The 20256-nt window shown below is 36.1% G+C and overlaps 2 protein-coding genes across 3 annotated transcripts; both read left to right on the forward strand.

The window, feature by feature from the left end:
- The first annotated feature begins 935 nt into the window (after positions 1–935).
- LOC121420253 (synaptogenesis protein syg-2-like) lies at positions 936–14242 on the forward strand. Of its 2 annotated transcripts, XM_041614824.1 has the most exons (5): positions 936–1044; positions 1537–1887; positions 2868–3200; positions 13288–13632; positions 13934–14242. In XM_041614824.1, the coding sequence occupies exons 1-5, from the start codon at positions 996–998 to the stop codon at positions 14173–14175; spliced, it is 1320 nt and encodes a 439-aa protein (XP_041470758.1). In that variant the 5' UTR covers positions 936–995; the 3' UTR covers positions 14176–14242. The 2 variants fall into 2 exon arrangements, with proteins under 2 accessions (XP_041470758.1, XP_041470759.1); XM_041614825.1 differs by lacking the exons at positions 13288–13632; positions 13934–14242 and adding an exon at positions 3591–3987.
- A 2311-nt stretch (positions 14243–16553) lies between these two features.
- LOC121419584 (synaptogenesis protein syg-2-like) lies at positions 16554–19797 on the forward strand. Its single transcript, XM_041614040.1, has 5 exons — positions 16554–16602; positions 16930–17268; positions 17840–18172; positions 18581–18922; positions 19226–19797. The coding sequence occupies exons 1-5, from the start codon at positions 16554–16556 to the stop codon at positions 19573–19575; spliced, it is 1413 nt and encodes a 470-aa protein (XP_041469974.1). The 3' UTR covers positions 19576–19797.
- The last annotated feature ends 459 nt before the right edge of the window (positions 19798–20256 follow it).

Here is a 20256-nt window from a genome sequence, read left to right on the forward strand (position 1 = left end):
TGGATTAAATGGATTACACCACAAGATACCACGAGACTGTATTTATATTTACAAATATACAATGCATTGCTATGTGGAAATATTTATCAAACAACATACCTGTTTTCTAGTGATTTGCTGTAGCGCATAGACCGCAAAAAGGAATTCCATGTTGTCTGCAGTAATATCTGATAGGTTTGTAATATATATCGTATATACAGATCTCATCATAATGTTCCCCAGTTCTTTTCTTTTTTTTCTCTGCTGGTACTAGAAGCCATCACAGCCAACAAGTTGTGGAAATTAATTCGGTAGGAATAAAAAAACAATGTTTTATATTAAAATGACTGGTATGCAGTTGCGTTTAGCTAACATATGGGTAGACGTGACTTCCCTGATCTAAGTTTTTCAGGGGTCACCAAATGGATAAAATATTTCTATAGAAAAAAATGAATTTATCAAAGTCATCTCATAATAATCGCATGTGTCAAAGATTCAAGCAATGGTTGGTCATGTTGGTGTTATGGTTTGCACCAGCTGAAGATCAACAAGGCATGTAAGGAAAAGCCATGTAAGATGGCGTTGCGATGATGTCATTGCATAAGGTCATCCCGAAGGATATGCGTCGTGGCAGTTCTCTGGACGCCTTCCCAATCCATTGTATGCTCGGTTAAGCAACCTCGACATAAAACCGGCTATGGGGAAGGAACACACTCTGTCGTCCGAACAAATGCAGCTATATATATGATATATGAAATATCGCACTTTCATTTTCGACCGCTGACAACCTAAGACATTAAGTCGTACATGCACTTTTGAAATGTGCTTAACGGCATAGGCTAGCGAAAGTAAGGAATAAACCTCACCGTCATCATTATTACATCAATGTGTTTGAGACACATCGGGAATGTCTTAAAAACAATTTTTCTCACCTACTGCAACTATCTTACATTCTGATAATGAATGTTTCTTTGTTGCCAGGATCACTGGATTGGACATTATCACTCTGATCTAAAATGGCGTACCATATTTGGTGCATGTTTGCTCTTCTTGTGTTTGGCAAAGGTATGTCGAATTTGATTAAATTTGAATAAACTTGAATCTATACATATTGGCTTGTAGCGGGTTTTTTTCCTTCTCTTTGTAAAGGTAGGCTGTTAATAAAACTAAGAATATAGAAATAATGACTTCTTCCGTTACTGTATGATTATTTTCAGTGAGTTTAAGGTCAAAGCAGACTGCCGACAAAAAACATATTTTCCCATTCATGCTTGCCATTCGCAGGATCAAAAAAATATGGACTGTGTTACGCATTTAAGGTGCACGAAGGGTGTTATCCTTCGCAAAATGGTGCAACCTGTAGCAAAACGCGAACAAGTGCAAGTTTGAACCCCTTTTGTCACGTTTGAGTCAAATATGAACGTGAATCTTGAAGGGTGCAATTTGCAGCTCTTGATACTAGTCTAAAAAAGATGACGGTCTTGTAAAGTTCTATGGATTAGCAATACGTCTATCATTACCAATCATTGACAATATTCCTTACCAATCCATTTACAGGCTCCCCCTCTACCATGTCTACAGCCACGATATCTTTTCAACGAAGGCAGTTCCTACCTGTCAAAGGAGAAGATTTTACGATGAAGTGCACCTATTTCCCTCCTTCGAATGATCGCACTGTCAAGTGGAAACACGAAGAAACGCGAATTGCGTCTGAGTGGTGCACAACTGCGAGTGAATGTACACCCAATATTTCAAATCCTACAAAGTACAAGTTAATGGGTGATGACCGCAGCACATCGCTTACGATAATCAATTTGAACACTGGTGACAATGGGAGATACACATGCACTGTATTTAACCTACATGGAGAACGTTCAACGACTGAAATACTGAAAGTACTAACTCCAGGTAAGAACAAAAGGGAGGTTGGACAGCATGGGGGACATTTCATTCCACCTACCTAATATTGTTTTTGTTTAAGCACGCACGCTATTTTGCGACGCATAACATTTTAATCTTAGCAATTTTTAAATGATAACCATGTTCTTACAGAAAGATGAAAAAACCTATCCCTATGTAGTAGTTGCATTAACCACTATGAGCACGATGTTATAAAATCAAATATCTACGAATGGGTAGGCCTACTCATCCAGTATTGTACCATCATTCTTACCCACTGAAAAGAATTCGTTGTGAAAGCCCAAACCCATTTTACCTAGAGCTCATGACTATTCGCAGTTTAAAACAGTAAAAAAAAACAGTAATTTGAACAAGTATTCCAGTGAAAAATAAGGGTAATGCCGATTTTTAACAAGTGTGAAACCAAACTAGAATCCCGAACGCTAATCACAATCACGAAGTCAAATTCTTCTCCTGAAGGGAAATTCCAGTAAAATTTCACCCAAATTACGGTACAAATCTTCCGTGTGAAAGCTCCGGTGATTCTAAAGACGAATCCAAGATTAACGCGTGAAAAGGCTCATGATCAAACTGCAAAGATTCTATCGACGATGCTTTTTGTTCACCAAACATGTGAAAGATGATGTGATTGTAGATATTTTTAGTTTTACATAACCCCCGTCACCTCCTGCTTTCTGTATCATTTCATAAAACGGGCTCTTTCCGACGTGTTATTTGTAAGAAGTTGTTAAATATGAATACATAGACGGGGCATAAATGTATGTGGCAAGGTTAAACATAATATGAATAATATGACTGTTCTATTACTTTTTATTATTTATTTGTTTATTCAGCCCTTTGAAAATTTTGCATGAGTTCATACTCGCCAACAAGAAAATCATTCAGGGATTAATTATTTAAAAAATGAAATGGTAAGGAACTATTTGGGATGAGGGTGTTTATTTGTAATGTCCTGTGTTTTTCTCCAGTTCCACCCTCACGGGTTTTCATGTCTAACGCCCACTCGGGCCGGCAATACTTGAACAACGCCAATATAAGTATAACTGCTGGAGAGTCATTAAGCATCACCTGTGGAGCAAATAGGGCAAGGCCTCCCGCAGTACTGCAATGGCTAGTACCAGAGGACGTGACCGTTGTTCATCAGGATCAATCTGATGTCATTCAAGACGGATCTTACATCTCCAGGAAAGCCTTGACGATCACACCCACCAGAGATGACCACGGAAAGATTCTCAGCTGCATCGCATCACACCCGGAAATACAAAGGAGTCTTAGATCCTCAGTTCTTCTGAATGTTCATGGTATGTCTCTTTCAGGGAGTCAATACGTGTACACGTATTGAAATCAATCCTGGATTTTTCAGTCTTTGCAAAATTGTGTAACACTCAATTCATCCACAATAGCTTAAGCATTGGACAAAATATGCTAACACTTTACGTCGATTTAAGCTCCATTTCAATCTATTTACATGCATATCTACAAAATGACGAACCAGCTGTTTCCAAGCATCATTCCGCAGTCCACACGATTTTTATTTTTTTTATATTGAGATCATCTCTTGTTTATTTACACGCAGTATCATTAAGTTACAAAACTGCTTTCCACAAAGGGCCTGTCTGCATATCACACAATGCTTCATTCTTCGTTCTAGTACTTTCTCTTACGATTCTTCTCTTTTGCCATGCATACAGTTCCTCCTTCCAGTGTGCTGCTCTTTCTAACTGGAGGTAACCAGTCCCAATCAACAGTCTTATACGTTCAAGAAGGTTCACCGACTTCAATCACCTGTAAAAGTATTGGGTCATTCCCAGCAACTGAACTATCATTGTGGTTAGTTGGTGACTTTGGCAGGACTCCGATCCATGGAAATGTATCAAGTAATAGGAGCGTTTTAGACGACACTTTGTTTGACACTGAAAGTACCATTACCATTAGACCAGATGCCACGAACCATGGAATGCACATTGCATGTTCATCGAATATGGACGACGCTTATTTTTTTAATATACTGGCAGTTAGACTAATTGTTAATATGTCTATATGATGTAATATCACGCTTTTTTTCTCATATTGTTGGATTATTCAGCAAAAAAATAAAAACAAAACGGATATTTAAATAAAACCTGTCTCATCATTCTGGTTTGTCTGTTGTTGTGGATGGGGAGAGTTGACAAGAGTTACTCAAGTAATAAGTACCATTAAAAAAAACATAGAAAACATGTGAACACTCTTGTTAACAACCTCAGTGATGATCTTGCCACATTTAACTAAAGATTAGTGAAGAATAGATTGGCGGTGAATATAGACAAACGCAATTTTGTCTTGATTGGGAGTATACTCGATGTATTTTTATAGTACCTGATATAATAAAACGCATGTATTAAAATGTAAAGGTGTCGACCTCTGAGAAGGAGCAGCGATGAAGTCAGTAAATAAGGTCTTATTAAGTTAAATGGCAGGTGATGTAATAAGTAATTTCAAAGTTGTGTGTATGTGTGTGTAGGGGGAGGGGGTCTGACGAGGAGTTACTTAACTCGCATAGTGTCAGATTGGTTACAAGTTGATAATTTATTGTGTATCATTTAGTGCCGATTGGCGACAGTGGCATGTTAAGAGTTAGCGGTGTTGATTAGGATCAATATGAACTCTACACACAATAAATGTGTTAAGGAACAGTTTCACTGAGTCAACTATGATTGTGTACGTTTTGGAGCCCATCCTGAAGAGTATGTGTCCTGACGGTTCTCTGGAAGCCATCAAACTCCATTGTTTGTTATTAGTAGGTCAAGCAAATCTCAACCTCATATCGGATAAGAGAAAGAGCACACTCTGTCGCCAGATCAATGAAATGCCGCAATACACTTAATATGATTAATATACATAACATCGTACTTTCATTTTCGACCGTTGAAAACTTAAAACATCATGTCGTTCTTTCGTAACGTGCTTTAACGGCATGGATGATTGAAAGTAATCGAACAAATTTCATTGTCGTCACTATTGCCTCACTGTGTTCGGGACACACCGTGGATGTCTTCTAGAAACGAAATTTGTCTCACCTACTGTAGCTGTCTTACATTTTGATAATGAATGTTAACTTGTTACCAGGATTATTGAATTGGATGCTATCACTCTGATTTCAAATGGCATGCCATATTTGGTGCTTGTTTGCTCTTCTCTTCTTTGGTAATGGTAAGTCGATTTCATAAGATTAAACTCCATAGGCCTACATAATTGGCTCGTAGCATTTCTCTTTGTAGTAAATATAGGCTATGAATAAAGTAAACAATATTTTATTCTGTAAGAAAATTTGAAGTGAGGTTATGATCCACTGCATTCAGTCTGTCTGCAAATGCCCCCCCTCAACCCCCCCCCCCCCCGCTTCCTTCCATTCTTAATTCTGCTATTTGTCTCAGAATGCCCCAATGAGCTTATGAATTTGGAGAGGACGTATTAACTGCATAAAAAACGGAAACATTAGGTTCACAAAGGTAAAATCCGACAAAAGGGCATGGAACATGATAATGATTTGTATAAACTTTAACAAGGACCAATTGTAAGCCTGTTTAATTAATATGTGCTCATGATTCATCATCTAGAGCTGTATAAGTTTTTTTTTTAGTAGAAATGTATAATGAAAAAACAAAGAAATCTGCAGCAAAAAAAAAATAAAGTGAAAATTTGCACCCCTAGAGTAAAATATCCGTTCGAATCTTGAAGAGCTTACTTTGCACCTATTGATATTATAAAACAGATGCTATCATGTAAAGTACTATGGATAAGCAATGAATTAATCATTACAATGATTTTTAAAAGAATTCCTACCTACCCAAACCATTTGCAGGCTCGCCCTCTTCCTTGTCTTCAGGAACGATTTCTTTCCAACCAAGGTTGTCCCTACCCGTCAAAGGAGAAGATTTTACGATGACGTGCATCTACTCGCCTCCTTCGACTGGCCGCACCGTACATTGGAGACATGAGGGTATCCAGGTAGCTTATGAATCATGCACTCCTATGAGTATCTGTACAACTTCTATTTCCGATCCTTCAAAGTACAAGATATTGGGAGATGACCGCAGCACATCGCTTACAATAATCAATTTGACCACTGATGACAATGGGAGATACACATGCGGTGTTTTTAACACAGGTTGGCAACGTTCAGCGAATGAACACTTGGAAGCACTAAATCCAGGTAATAACGAAGGTGCAAAGCCATATTTTTCATTACCAATTAAACACAAATATTGAAATCAAATTCCTGCACACTTTCAGGATTGGTCTAATCATACGTTTCTCGCTAATGTGGCTTTTCGCGTATTTGTATGCTTATCAGGACAGTTTATTGCTACAGGAACCCATCATCCTCATCTCGTCAGTGTCATTTCATACAAGGGCCATGCTACCTATCTGCTTGTTATTATAAGAATATACACACGTTGAAATTCTTGTTAACGTTATCTATAAATTCTTGTTGAGATTTTTTTTTAAGGAAAATTCACAGATAAGTTTTACATGAAATGTTAAGACACACCACTCTATTTTGAAATAGGAGTAAACTTTACTCTCTATAGAATTATTAATATTTCTGGGAGAGAATATTACATATGAAATACATAATATGAACATGACATAAATCGAATATTGCAGTGCTTTTCACAATGCCACTGACATTCTTCAATGATACACAAAGTTTGTGATGAAAGCCATTCAAGAGGGCATTCTTGTAGCTTTACTACTGCCCATGTCAAGGGCAGCACTTGAACAATGCAGTCGTATAGGTATTCACTATCTACTGAAGATTTGTTGAACTATTAGATGTCCCTAGTATCAAAGAAAACTCGTGAGTTATAGTGTTAAAGACATGCAAAAGAAACTAATTAAGATTGCAAGAAAACCAATTAATGATATGAATAACTGAAGCATAAGACATGTAAGAACAGGAATTTAGAAGAATATTACATTTGGATTTTAATCCTGAATAAAAACGCTTTCTTTTCCTCCAGTTCCACCAGCAAGGGTCTTTGTATCTGATACCCAATCGGGCTGGCAATACTTGAACTACGCTAACATAAGTATAACTGCTGGAGATCCGTACATCATCACCTGTGGAGCAAATCGGGCAAGGCCTCCTGCAGTTCTGCAATGGCTAATACCAGACGATGTGACCGTTGTTAATCACGATCAGTCTGATGACATTCAAGACGGATATTACATCTCTCGTAAATCTTTGACAATCACACCCACCAGAAACGATCACGGAAAGATCATCAGCTGCATCGTATCACACCAAGATCTACAAAGGACTCTCAAATACTTAGTTACTCTAAATGTTCGTGGTATGTATTTCAACCTAGGTTTTCAGTATACTTGCTGTTTTTTGTAATACACTGTTAATCCAAAATAGTTTGAATAAGCTGACATTTTGCGTCGAACCAGGTGCTTCTAAGCACTATTTAGCATTTTAGGGATAATGAGTACATTCATTGACTAATCGTATCGTCTTCTGATTTTTGTTATTGCATGGTATCATGAAGTTTCTAAACTGCTTTCCGAAAAGGGCCTGTCTCATATCATACAATACTTCTTTCCACCTTCCTCCCTCTTTCCTCCCTCACCCTTTTTTTTCTAATTTTCTAATGCATACAGTTATGCCAGCCAGTGTGCTGCTCTTTCTAACTGGAGGTAACCAGTCCCAATCAACAGTCCTATACGTCCAAGAAGATTCACCGACTTCAATCACCTGTAAAAGCATCGGGTCATTCCCAGCGACCGAACTATCATTTTGGTTAGTTGGCGACCTTGACAGGACTTCGATCCCTGCAAATGTATCAAGTTATAGGAGTGTTTTAGACGACACTTTATTTGACACTGAAAGTACCATAACCATAAGGCCAGATGTCACAAATCATGGAATGCACATTCTGTGTTCATCCTATATAGACGATGCCTTATTTGTTAAAATGGTAGCAGTTATACTAATTGTTTACGGTGAGTTGTTATCCCATAATGATTTTAGAACCAAGTATTAATATTGGAAAAATGGAACTGATAAAATAGTAAGACTATTCAATAAAAATTCTTGTAATATAATTTGACAAACCTGACGAGAATTGCAAGGCAGTAGTTTACTGCTTCCACTTCTACTCACGGTTCTAAATATAGTAAACATAATCTCCTTTGAAACGCAAGGTGCCTTACTATCATAATAAAGGGGTGCTTTGGGAGAGTTGATCGAAAATTCCAAAGTGCAGGTTTTAACCGATTATTCATTTACTGTTTCGTAGCTTTTAACATTAACATTAATAATGTCCTGAAGAGGTACATTTAGGGTCTGCCCTCTAGATAAAAAAATACAGAATAGTGTCTGACACGCTAATAACATATATTCAAACGGTTTACTTATTTTATTTTTTACTACTGTATAAGAAAATACACACAATTTTGAACTTTCAATGTCTCATTTCAGTTATTTGATTTTTGAAGCTGTGTATCCAATTTGTTAACAATACTAATCTAAGTAATTATTTTCTATTCCCACATGAACTGACTCTGCTGATAAAATCTTTAAAATTTCTTTCCAATCAAACATGATTATTAATGCTGTTTAGTGAGTACTCTTTCCAATTTATAGGAAGTATAATACTTCTATGAATCATTCACCATCTATGCGGTGAATTTTATGCATCTTATTAGAAATTCTATGTTAAACATTAAATGTCAGGTCTGTACCCATGGTCAGCATATCAGTGTTAAAAATACAATTGTACTCTCTTTATTTCAACAGTTGTATATGTTTATGTGTCTATGTGATGAGATATTAGTCAGTTTGTTTGTCAAATTGCTGGATTGATAACAAACAATAAAAAAGATAAAAAGGACGAGAATATTAAACACCTTTTTCATCAATTTTTAGTATGATGTGCATTAGCAGGTTAATAAATGATGAAGCGAATGCAGGAGAATGTGAGAATGTGTTCATAGAAATAACGAAACGTTGTAAGTAACGTTATGAAAATATAAATAGAAAATAATTAAGTTAACACTCTTGTAAACAATCTAAATAATGATCTTGCTACAGTTTAGAAATAGACTTGCCTTGAAAAAAAGATAAATGAGAGTTTGGAATAGGCATCCGATTGTTAAAACAGATAGCAGTACCCAATTTTACTGGTCCTGATGTAAGCAAAAGAGCAACTCAACTGAAATACTGATGAATTAGGATCATATTCCTACATGTAGGTACTGGAGCAAGCACAGAGAATAACAAGACGTCACTAAACAGTATCTATACATTCAAAAGCTTCCAACTACATTCGTATCCAAGCCACAACGCTGGTAAGAGTTCGATGCAAAGCATGTTTGACTGATGTGATACAATTTGGGGAAACTTAATAAAAACACTAAGTGATATATATATTTAAAAAATAGATCCCTTGGGCTTACTTTAGATGTGGACTGGATGTATATATGAATTTGAACCGATAAATTTGAACCTATATGTAACGAATTAAAAGTTAAAGGACTAAATCATCGTTTTGATATGTAGCAATGATGAACTTTGAACTTTAGAAGCGGATTCCTATACGAATACTTTTGCCAAACAACCTAGGGTCACAGAGTAAATTGTCATTTCACAAAAGCCAGCTTTAGGAGTGTTGATTTTGTAAATAGGGTTGTCGGCGAAAATGGGTGATCATGCCACATTTTGAAGATAGACGTTATATATTTTACGTCACAATCTCATAGCCTTTAGAGGATATTAGGAATAAACGTAAGCGGAGTTGTTAGAGATGCGCCAGCTGCAGATCAACAACGCATGCAAAGCAAACTCATTAGCCTCTAAGATGGCGGCGCGACATGACGTCAATGTATAATCTCTTAAGTCAAAAGACAAGTGGTGTCATAAGTCATTTCGAAGTTTGGTTGATTAGCAGTAATTTAAGTCCCAATGTCTCAAACTAGCCGTAGCTGTATAAGATTTTTTTGTGTATTATTTTGTGCAAATTGGCTACAGTGGCATGTTCAAAGTTCACGGTGTTGATAAGGATCAATATGAATTTTAAACAAAATGCTTTCGGAACAGGTTTTCTGAAGTATCTCGGATTTATTGTGTATTGGAGCCCATCCCTAAAGAGTATGTGTCGTGAAATTTTTCTGCACGCAATCCTCAAAGCTCAACCTCAACTATAATAGGGAAAAGAGCACACTCTGTCGCTAAAACATTGAAATGCAGCAATACAGTTAATATAATCTATAGACCTAACATCGTACTTTCATTTTCGACCACTGACAAATTAAGACATTAAGTCGTACTGTTGTAATGTTGTAATGTTGTAATGTGTTTAACGGCATGGACGACTGAAAGTAATCTAACAAATTGCCATCATATTCCTTCAACGTGTTTGGTACACATCGATGATGTCTTCCAAAAAACGAAATTTGTATTACAAACTGCAACTCTCTTATAGTTTGATATTGAACGTTTCTTGGTTACTAGGATTTTAGATTGGTCAGTATCACCCTGATCTGAAATGGCATACCATATTTGGTGCTTGTTTGTTCTTCTTTTCCTTGTTAATGGTAAGTCGAATTCAAAAGATTTAAATTCATACATATTTGCTTGTAGCATTTCTCTTTGTAGTAAATAAAGGCTATGAATGGAATAAATAATATTACGCGAGGAAGTCATCCAGGATCTTGTAAGACCATTTGAAGTGATGTTATGGCCCAATACTGTCTGTATGTATTCATTTTTCCATCATAATTTTTTTTTTACATTTTTTGATATCATATAAGAATGTGCACAATAGGCCTATCCATCTATAGATGACCTATGAACTACATTAAATACATATAAATAAAAATACGTTCACAAAGGGTGGATTCAGCAAAAGGTGAAATGGACACGTACATGACATATAACCAAAATAATAATTTATGTATGATATAATTGAAAGTACCCGAATGTAAACCAGCTCTAAGATTGTAGTCATTATTTATCGAATTGTTTTCTCTGTATACAGGTAAAAAAGAATTATTAAACAAATCTGCAGCAGAACTCGAAAAAAGTGCAATTGTGCATCTTTGGGGTTAAATATCATGAAGGGTCCAACTTTGCACCTCTTGATAGTCTAAAATTGATATCCGTCTTGGAAAATATACTATGAATTAGCAATCCGTCTGTTATTACCAATAATTGAAAATATTCCTACCCAATCCATTTACAGGCTCCCGCACTACCATGTCTACATCCACGATTTCTTTCCAACCAAGGCAGGCCCTACCCGTCAAAGGAGAAGATTTTACGATGACGTGCATCTATTCGCCTCCTTCGAATGATCGTACAGTACATTGGACACACGGGGGCAGCCAGGTTGCTTATGAATCGTGCACTTCTGCGAGTAGCTGTACATCTAAAATTCCCAACCTTACAAAATACAAGTTGATGGGAGATAGCCGCAGCACATCGCTTAAAATAATCAATTTGACTACTGGTGACAATGGGAGATACATATGCAATGTAATTTACTTAAATGGCCAACATTCAGCGAATGACATACTGGAAGTGCTAAATCCAGGTAAAGGATATGGGAAATGTAAAACATAAGAGCGACATTCAATACAGTCTGACTTAGATTTGCCTAATAAAAAATGAAAAAAAAAAAAGACAATGTCAATGAACGTTCCTACTATAAAATATAATTTATACTCAAAAGTTCGACAATCAACAAGCTAGACACTCAATATTGTGATTTATTTTCGTATATTGGTAAATCACCTACCATTCTGAAACACTGAAAAACAAATCTTTTACAGTGCTCATCAAACTAAAGTCATAAGATGATATACAAATGCGATTTCTACCAACATCCCTGAATGTTTTATCTTTCCTTACCAATTTCACAAATATCAAAATCAAAGTCAAGCATACTTTCAAAATCCTTCTTAGGAGACATTCATCACCGTGGATTATTTAAGTGTATGTCTATGCAGACAATTTATTGAAACAGTCAACCCACCATTCCCATTATACATGTACGACCGTCATTTAAAAATTTTACATGGACCTGTCTCCTATTTGCTAGCTATAAGACGTTTATTTATATACGAATTAATGTTTATCGTTACTCATTCCTGTTGAGTGGTATGTTTGTTAATGAAAAAAATCAGATTAACCAAACCTTACGTAACAAGACACACGACTAATCTGAAATAGAAATAAACTTCAATCTGTATGATACAATTATTACTGTCTCTGGAAAACAAAGTTTCGTATAAATGAAAACTAAAACATAAAAAAATGCAAATGATATTCTTCAAAAGTACATACAGTTTTTATAAAGTCCAGTCAAGAGGACATCCAGTGGCTTTACCTCTGCTCATGCCATGGACAGCGCCAGTGCAAATCCAGTACATCTAATAGTTCTTCACAATCTACTTGAGATAGCAATTAGGATCTATGCGTTGAACTGCTTGATCTCCCTTACCTCATAGCAAAGTGTTAAGTTATCAATTTTTTTTGTACGATGCTGTATAAGAACGTCATGAAGATAAAAAAAGTCAATTATATTAATCATCGAAACACATGAATAGCAAAGTGAGGAAACTTGTTAGACATGAGTTTTAAATAATATCCTTTTTTTCTTTAGTGTCACCATCAAGGGTCGTTATGACTGATACGCAATCGGGCTGGCAATACTTGGACAAAACCAGTATAAGTGTAACTGCTGGAGAGCCGTTTGGTATCACATGTGAAGCATCTCGGGCAAGGCCTCCTGTGGTACTGCAATGGGTGATACCTAAGGGTGTCTCCGCTGTTCACCACTATCAGTCGGATGTCATCCAAGACGGATCTTACATCTCCCGGAGAACGTTGATAATCACACCGTCCAGGAACGATCACGGAAAAATTCTTAGCTGCATTACATCACACCCAGAACTACAGAAAAATATTAGACGCTCAGTTAGTCTGAATGTTCATGGTATGTAACATTCATGAAATCATATACATTTACATGTATTGATGTCATCATGAGTCTAAAAAATATATTTTAGTCCTTGCTAAGTTTCTTAATATTCCATTTATGGAAAATAACCTAATAATTGAACCAATAATGCTGCAATATCACGTGCATTTCAGATCAAGTTTCTAGTCCCCGAGTCCGTTTAAATGTAAGAAGAACAGGCTGTTTCTAAACATCATTTTGCAGTAATCATGGTGATATGATATTGTACACAATTTCTATTTATTTCTCATTTATTTATATATCATTCATTTGCAAAACCGCTTTCCACAAAAGGGTATGTTCGTCTAGCGTTCAATACTTCCTTCTTTATATATCCCTCTTTATGTTACTCTTATTTTATATCTTGCCATATTTACAGTTCTTCCTTCCAGTGTGCTGCTCTTTCTAACTGGAGGTAACCAGTCTCAATCAACAGTCATAAACGTTCAAGAAGATTCACCGACTTCAATCACTTGTAAAAGCATCGGGTCATTTCCAGCAACTGAACTATCATTTTGGCTTGTAGTTAATGCCTTTGAGAGGAGTCCGATCCTTGCAAATGTCTCGAGTAATAGGAGTATTTTAGACGACACTTTGTTTGACACTGAAAGTACCATTACCATAAGACCAGATGCCACGAAACATGGAATACACATTGTATGTTCCTCGTATATGGACGACGCCTTCTTTGTTAAATTACTGACAGCAAGACTAGTTGTTTACGGTGAGCTGTTATCCCTCAATGATTTTAGTCTAACAATCAATATTTTTCACGGTAGAATTGTTTAAAGAGTATGATCATTCGATGGAAATTCATGTAGTATAATTTGCAAACCTGAAATGTATATTGCAATGTAGTTTCTCCCCTGTAGTTCTTTATGAAACGAACTCTCTATTGCTGTTATTGACGATTTAACGTTTATTTTGTTTTATTCCCCCATAAACTGTCCGGGATATGTTCAAGACCATGCTTATTTCTTCAGCTGAAGTTTAACTATGACCAATGGCTTTATGTTTCTATGAAGGGCTACCGGTCGATGTCACAATATCTATCCCAGGTGACATGTTTGAAGGTGCCGAGACCAACATAACCTGTAGAGCTCTTAATGGATACCCAGCTCCTCTCATTCACTGGTACATTGGATCAAGGAACCTGACAGATAATTCATCGCTGGAGACTTCATTGAATGCAGCTGGTCGATATGATGCTGAAAGCACTCTGACTCTGATACCGATGATGTTTGACCAAGAGGGGCGATGTCATTAATGAAACAATAATTTTTGGTGGATTATTCAGATATTGCAATAATAAGAAAACGGGCAAATGAAATTATAATCGTCAACGAAATGTGGATGGATAAAAGCAGTTCAAATCAACAATGCCCCATCGCTACGTTTAAACACGCTTTATCATTTCCACACGCATATTTTGTTCAAAGAAGGTCGGGAGTAAGGGAGCAAAGCGACCAAGCTTGTCATGGAGACATTTTTTGGCATTTCGCGCACACTTTTCGTAAATGTTGTGAAAATTGGAGTCAGTAAAAGCGTGTCACTTTTGAAAATTCCGTGAAGGGGGGGGGGGGGTTGCTGCGTACTGCCATGCACTGAATAACTATGAAAATGCCAAAATCTTAAAAAATAGAAGAAAAAAACTCAACACACAAAACACACACGTTAATATTATACAGGCTACCTGAAGTTACTCTTATAATGATGAAGGGTGACAGTTTTTCGAAAACTTCAAAAAGCATATTTTTATCTTTTTATTTATCATTTCGTATAATCTAAATTTTAACTTCCTGACTAAAACCCCCATGTTATTCATTATTAATTATCTTGATTAGGATATGAAGAGATACCTTTACGTGGTAGGTCAGACAATATTGAAAAAGGCGATGCGTAAAATTTATTTATATTGGAAAGGTTACTTTTTATTTCACCTGTGAAGACAAATTAAAACAAATGTTGAATTATCTATGTAATACTAAATGAATTATTTAGTGGATCAGGTTGTATAAATGTTCTTATTACACTGCTGATGAAAGTAATTATCTTCTATTGAAACAGAAACTGACCATGCTGATAAAACCTTTTCCATTTCCCCCTCTCAAACATGGGACTCTTACATAATATATACAATATATATTGTTTATATATAATGTATAATATACATATTGTTTATATACAATTTATAATATATGTATTTATTTGTTTATCCTATCTTATTTTTTATTCATAAAATGTACTTATAAAAGGGAGCCTTTACCTACAAGTTTTGCTTTTTAATTGGTCCGATTCCCTTTCGATTTCATAGTATTATTGTATTATAAAATGATTTAAATGTTATATTTTGTAAAAATGTATATTGAACTATCATTCTAAATGGTGAAAGGTTGAAAGAGAAAATAAATAAATTGAATTTAAATTGAATAATTACCCCTAGCATTACAGCCAAAACTTAAATGAACCCATGATACTTAGGTGGTTCTTATTCACCATCTATGCAAGGAACCTTATGCACCTTATTATAGATAAAATATTAAATGTCAGCACTGTACCTAGGATCAGAATATCAGTATTCACAATATAATTAAGTCTCTATATTTCAACAGCGGCCTATGCTTTATGTATGTGATGTGATATCAAGCTCTTTATTTCTCACATTGCTGGGTTGATAAAGTATTCAAAATAAGAAAAAAAATAATATTAAAATCAAACCTGTTCCTCCTTAATTAATAAGATGCTATAGTGCGTGAGGACGTGTTTATGAAAAAAATGAGGTTCTAAAATATTAAACGTCTTACCCATAACCAATTTATTCAAACGTTGACACATAAGTAAATCTCAAGATACTGAAAAGATGGAAACACAGTATAGGGGATATATATTGTAAAATTTTGGTAGAAAAAAGATCAAACTGTTAAAGCGTTCGACGAACATCCATTGAGTGACAGCAATAAAATGAGATTTTCCAGATCTTCCTGTCCGTTGTGTGGTTTCTTTTCTAGTTTTAAGAGGTAGGTGTAAAGGAGTAAATAGTAAATTCTACAATTCAAATTAGCAAGTTAAATTAGTTTAGAAAGAAATGTAATTCAGTCAATTATCAATATCAATAACCAATTTTATTTTGAACTAATTTGGAGAAAGAAAGTAGTCCAAATAACATAAAAATAACAGTGATCACACATTAACTTTTAAGGAAATTAGTGGAATCTGCCACCCGTTTGTTATCTTCAACGAAAAACTGAGTATATTATGCATTAATTCATGTATTCGAAAAAAAATAGTATATTATGCATTAATGTACTCGGAAAAGTACTAAAGATCTGTCTCCTTTTGTCTCGCATTCAACCTTGGGCAAACTAAATTGCACACTCTGTTGGTTAGATGTGGACAAGCCGATAGCCATAAATTACACAATAAATGTTAACAAATGGAAACTAAGTAGAGTATAAAATGATTACTTTCGATTTTCGTGGCTGAACTTAAATGTACGATCTCATAGCCAATAGTGTAATTTGTTCAATGCAGTTTCGGACAACTTGGGAGTATGCATTTATTTTTTGTCTATTACAGTGCGATTGCTAAGCGAATTCTTATTAATATGACCGGAAGGATGTGAACATTCTATCCCCGTATCTGGAAATGGCATCTTATTTGCAGTTCTGCTTCATCATTCTCTTGTGCGGAAAAGGTAAGTTGCATATCCTGTTCATATAGTTCCAAAACATCTTTTTTCTGTCAAGAATTTCGAAAAACATGCGAAGTATTGAAAAGAAATACGGAATGCATAAGGTTTTCCTCCACAAATGTACTGATGATTGCACCGTTCTTACAAAAAAAGTAGTCTGAACGTATTCCGCATGATCTACAGCTGATTCAGATATTTTCTTGCCACCAAATACATAATAAAATTGCTGTTACGGATTTTTATTTCGAAATGATGATACCTCTTGCTTTCACCATTAAATGTGGAATTTACCTATGATGAAGAAAATATATTGTATTAATTTCTTTGCAGACTCCCCATCTGCAACTTCGATTTCTCTTCAACAACAGACCCTACCAGTCTCCGGAGAAGATTTTACAATTGAATGCAGGTATCCACCTTCTTCATATCCTCGCTCTGCACAGTGGAGACACGAGGACATCCAGGTTGCTTCTCAATCGTGCACTTCTACGAGTAGCTGTACAACTACAATTCATAATCCAACAAAGTACAAGTTAAAGGGAAATGACCACAGCTCATCGCTTACAATAATCAATTTGACAGCTGGTGACAATGGGAGATACGCATGCGATTTTATAAACAAAAGTGGAATATGGTCGGCTGATGAGACAATACAAGTACTAGATCCAGGTAAGAAAGTAAAACAATTGGACAGCATGGGCGACATTCCATTCAAATTGTCTCAGGCTGTTTGGGAAAGAAAATCAAATGTGGAAGACAGCGTCAATAAAATAACGTCTAATTCTGTTCATAGATAATGGCCTCGCTCAGTGATTCCAAGAAAATAGGGGAAGGAGGGGCAATTTGAGCCACCACCCCCAGGCCAATAATGAATGAGTCAGACATTGTGGTGGTGTCATGTATTGATGAGCCATTGCATAGCCCCTTACCCCACCACATTTTTTTCAACTAAAATGACATCCAATCAAGAGGGCATTCCGATGCAAGTGCAGTGCAGTCGTAGTTATCCTCAATTAACTGAAAATAGCTATTAGGACCAATGACTTGAATTGTTAGACCTTCCTAGCCTTATAGAAAATCTTAGTTTATTTCTACATACGATATTGTAAAACACACACTAGATAGTCATTAAGATTGCAAGGAGAGCAATCAAAGTAATCATCGAAGCAAGAGAGTTTGAAGAACTGTTTGACTCGAGTTTAACATCTAAATAATTATCTCCTGCCTTCCTTTTCCCAAGTTCCACCATCAAGGGTCTTTGTGTCTGATACGCAATCGGTCTGGCAATACTCGAACAACGCCAATATAAGTGTAACTCCTGGATTGCCGTACAACATCATCTGTGGTGCAAATACGGCGAGGCCTGCTGTAGTACTGGAATGGCTAATACCAGAGGACGTGGCCGTTGTTCATCAGGATCAGTCTGATGACATTCGAGACGGGTCTTACATCTCCCGGAAATCTTTGACAGTTTCACCTTCCAGAGAAGATCATGGAAAGATTCTTATCTGCATTGCATCACACCCAGAACTACAGAAAAATATTAGACGCTCCATTAGTCTGAATGTTCATGGTATGTATCATTCATGTAATCATATACATGTTTCGATGTCATCATGAACCTAACACATCTTAGATTTACAGTCTTTGCGGAGTTTTTTAATATGCCATTTATGGAAAATAAGCTAAAGTTTGAACCACTAATGCTGCAACACTACGTGCATGCTATATCCATTTTCTATATAGGCATCTGTTCAAATGCAAGACGAACCCGCTGCTTTTAAAAATCATTTCTCAGGAATCATGGTAATATTATTCATCTATCATTTGTTTATATTTCACTAGCCGTTTATTTACAAAGGATTTCATTCGCTTAAAAAACTGCTTTCCACAAATGGCCTGCCTGCCTTGCATACAATACTTCTTTTGTTATATCTTCCTCTGTGTTTGACACCTCTTTTCTATTACGTCTTATTTACAGTTCTGCCGACCAGTGTGCTGCTCTTTCTAACTGGAGGTAACCAGTCACAATCAACAGTCCTATACGTTCAAGAAGATTCACCGACTTCAATCACTTGTAAAAGTATAGGGTCATTCCCAGCAACAGAGCTATTGCTTGCGTTAGTCGGTGACTCTTACAGGACTCGGATCCATGCAAATTCCTCAAGCAATATGAGTGTTCTAGACGGCATTTTGTTTGACACTGAAATTACCATAGCCATAAGACCAGATGCCGCGAACCATGGAATGAACATTGTATGTTCTTCGCATATGGAAGACGCCTTCTTTTTAAAAGTACTGACAGCTAGACTAGTTGTTTACGGTGAGTTGTTTCCCTCAATGATATTAGAACTATGAATCAATATCGACATCGGTAGAACAGATGCAAGAAAAAAAAGTATGTTCATTCAATGAAAATTCATGTAGAATAATTTGGCAAGCATGAAATAAATTGCAAGGTAGTTACTTTCATGTACTAAAAAAAACGATTTCACCATTGTTGTTATTAATGATTTAACTTCATTTTGTTTGATTCCCCAATAAACTGTCCGGAATATGTTCAAGACCATGCTTATTTCTTCAGCTGAAGTTTAACTATGACCAATGGCTCTTTGTTTCCATCAAGGGTTACCGGTCGATGTCACAATATCTTTCCCAGGTGACATGTTTGAAGGTGCAGAGACCAACATAACCTGTAGAGCTCCTAATGGATACCCAGCTCCTCTCATCCACTGGTACATTGGATCAAGAAACCTGACAGATAATTCATCACTGGAGACGTCATTGAATGCAGCTGATCGATATGATGCTGAAAGCACTCTCACTTTCATACCGACGAGGTTTGATCATAGGAAACGTCTTCTCTGTCAGGCACTTCAACCTAATACAACATCTACTGCGGTGTCCAAGAATAATAGCACGGTTCTGAACATATCAAGTCAGCACAGAGGGGCGATGTCAGTAATGAAACAATAAATCTGGTGGACTATTCAGAGATTGCAATAATTACAAAACGGGTAAATGAAATAATAATCGTAACGATACAACAGTTGAAATGAACAATGCTTTATAGCTATTTTATACACGCTTTATCATGACCATACGCATATTTTGTTCAAAGAAGGTTGGCAGTGAGCGAGCAAAGCGGCCAAGCTTCTCACGGGACATGTTTTAAATTTCGCGCACACTTTTGATAAATGTTGTGAAAATTGAGTCAGTAAAAACCTGTCATTTTGAAAAAAAAAAAATCATGGGAGAGAGGGGGGGGGGGGGGGCTGCGTGCGTACGGCTATGCACTTAATATGAAAATGGCAAAATCTTAAACAACAAACCCCCCTCCCCCCAAAAAAAAGACCCTTGCCATTGTTGTACAGGCTACCTTTTTAAAATCTATTTATTTATTATTTCTACATTTGACTTCATGACTGAAAAGCCCATATTATTTATCAATAATTATCTTGATCAGGATATGAAGAGATACCCTTAGTTGGTGGACAGACTATTGAATAAGCGTTGCGTAAAATTAATTTATATTTGATGGATTACTTATTTTACCTGTGTAGACAGAGTTAAACAAAATGTTGAATTATCTATGTATTACTGTATATATTTAGTGGATCAGGATGTATAAATTTTTTAACAGTGTTAATCAAAGTA

Source organism: Lytechinus variegatus, chromosome 8 (assembly GCF_018143015.1).
Source record: "Lytechinus variegatus isolate NC3 chromosome 8, Lvar_3.0, whole genome shotgun sequence".
In the NCBI taxonomy this organism is placed as follows: domain Eukaryota; kingdom Metazoa; phylum Echinodermata; class Echinoidea; order Temnopleuroida; family Toxopneustidae; genus Lytechinus; species Lytechinus variegatus.

What these genes read in the sequence shown, in the direction of transcription:
- LOC121419584 (XM_041614040.1), top strand. Translation starts at nt 16,554, where the DNA reads ATGGCATCTTATTTGCAGTTCTGCTTCATCATTCTCTTGTGCGGAAAA. An exon ending in CATTAGTCTGAATGTTCATG is followed by an intron (nt 18,173 to 18,580) that starts GTATGTATCATT and finishes TCTTATTTACAG; the next exon opens with TTCTGCCGACCAGTGTGCTG. An exon ending in AGCTAGACTAGTTGTTTACG is followed by an intron (nt 18,923 to 19,225) that starts GTGAGTTGTTTC and finishes GTTTCCATCAAG; the next exon opens with GGTTACCGGTCGATGTCACA.
- LOC121420253 (XM_041614824.1), top strand. Translation starts at nt 996, where the DNA reads ATGGCGTACCATATTTGGTGCATGTTTGCTCTTCTTGTGTTTGGCAAA. An exon ending in ACTGAAAGTACTAACTCCAG is followed by an intron (nt 1,888 to 2,867) that starts GTAAGAACAAAA and finishes GTTTTTCTCCAG; the next exon opens with TTCCACCCTCACGGGTTTTC. An exon ending in AGCAAGACTAGTTGTTTACG is followed by an intron (nt 13,633 to 13,933) that starts GTGAGCTGTTAT and finishes GTTTCTATGAAG; the next exon opens with GGCTACCGGTCGATGTCACA.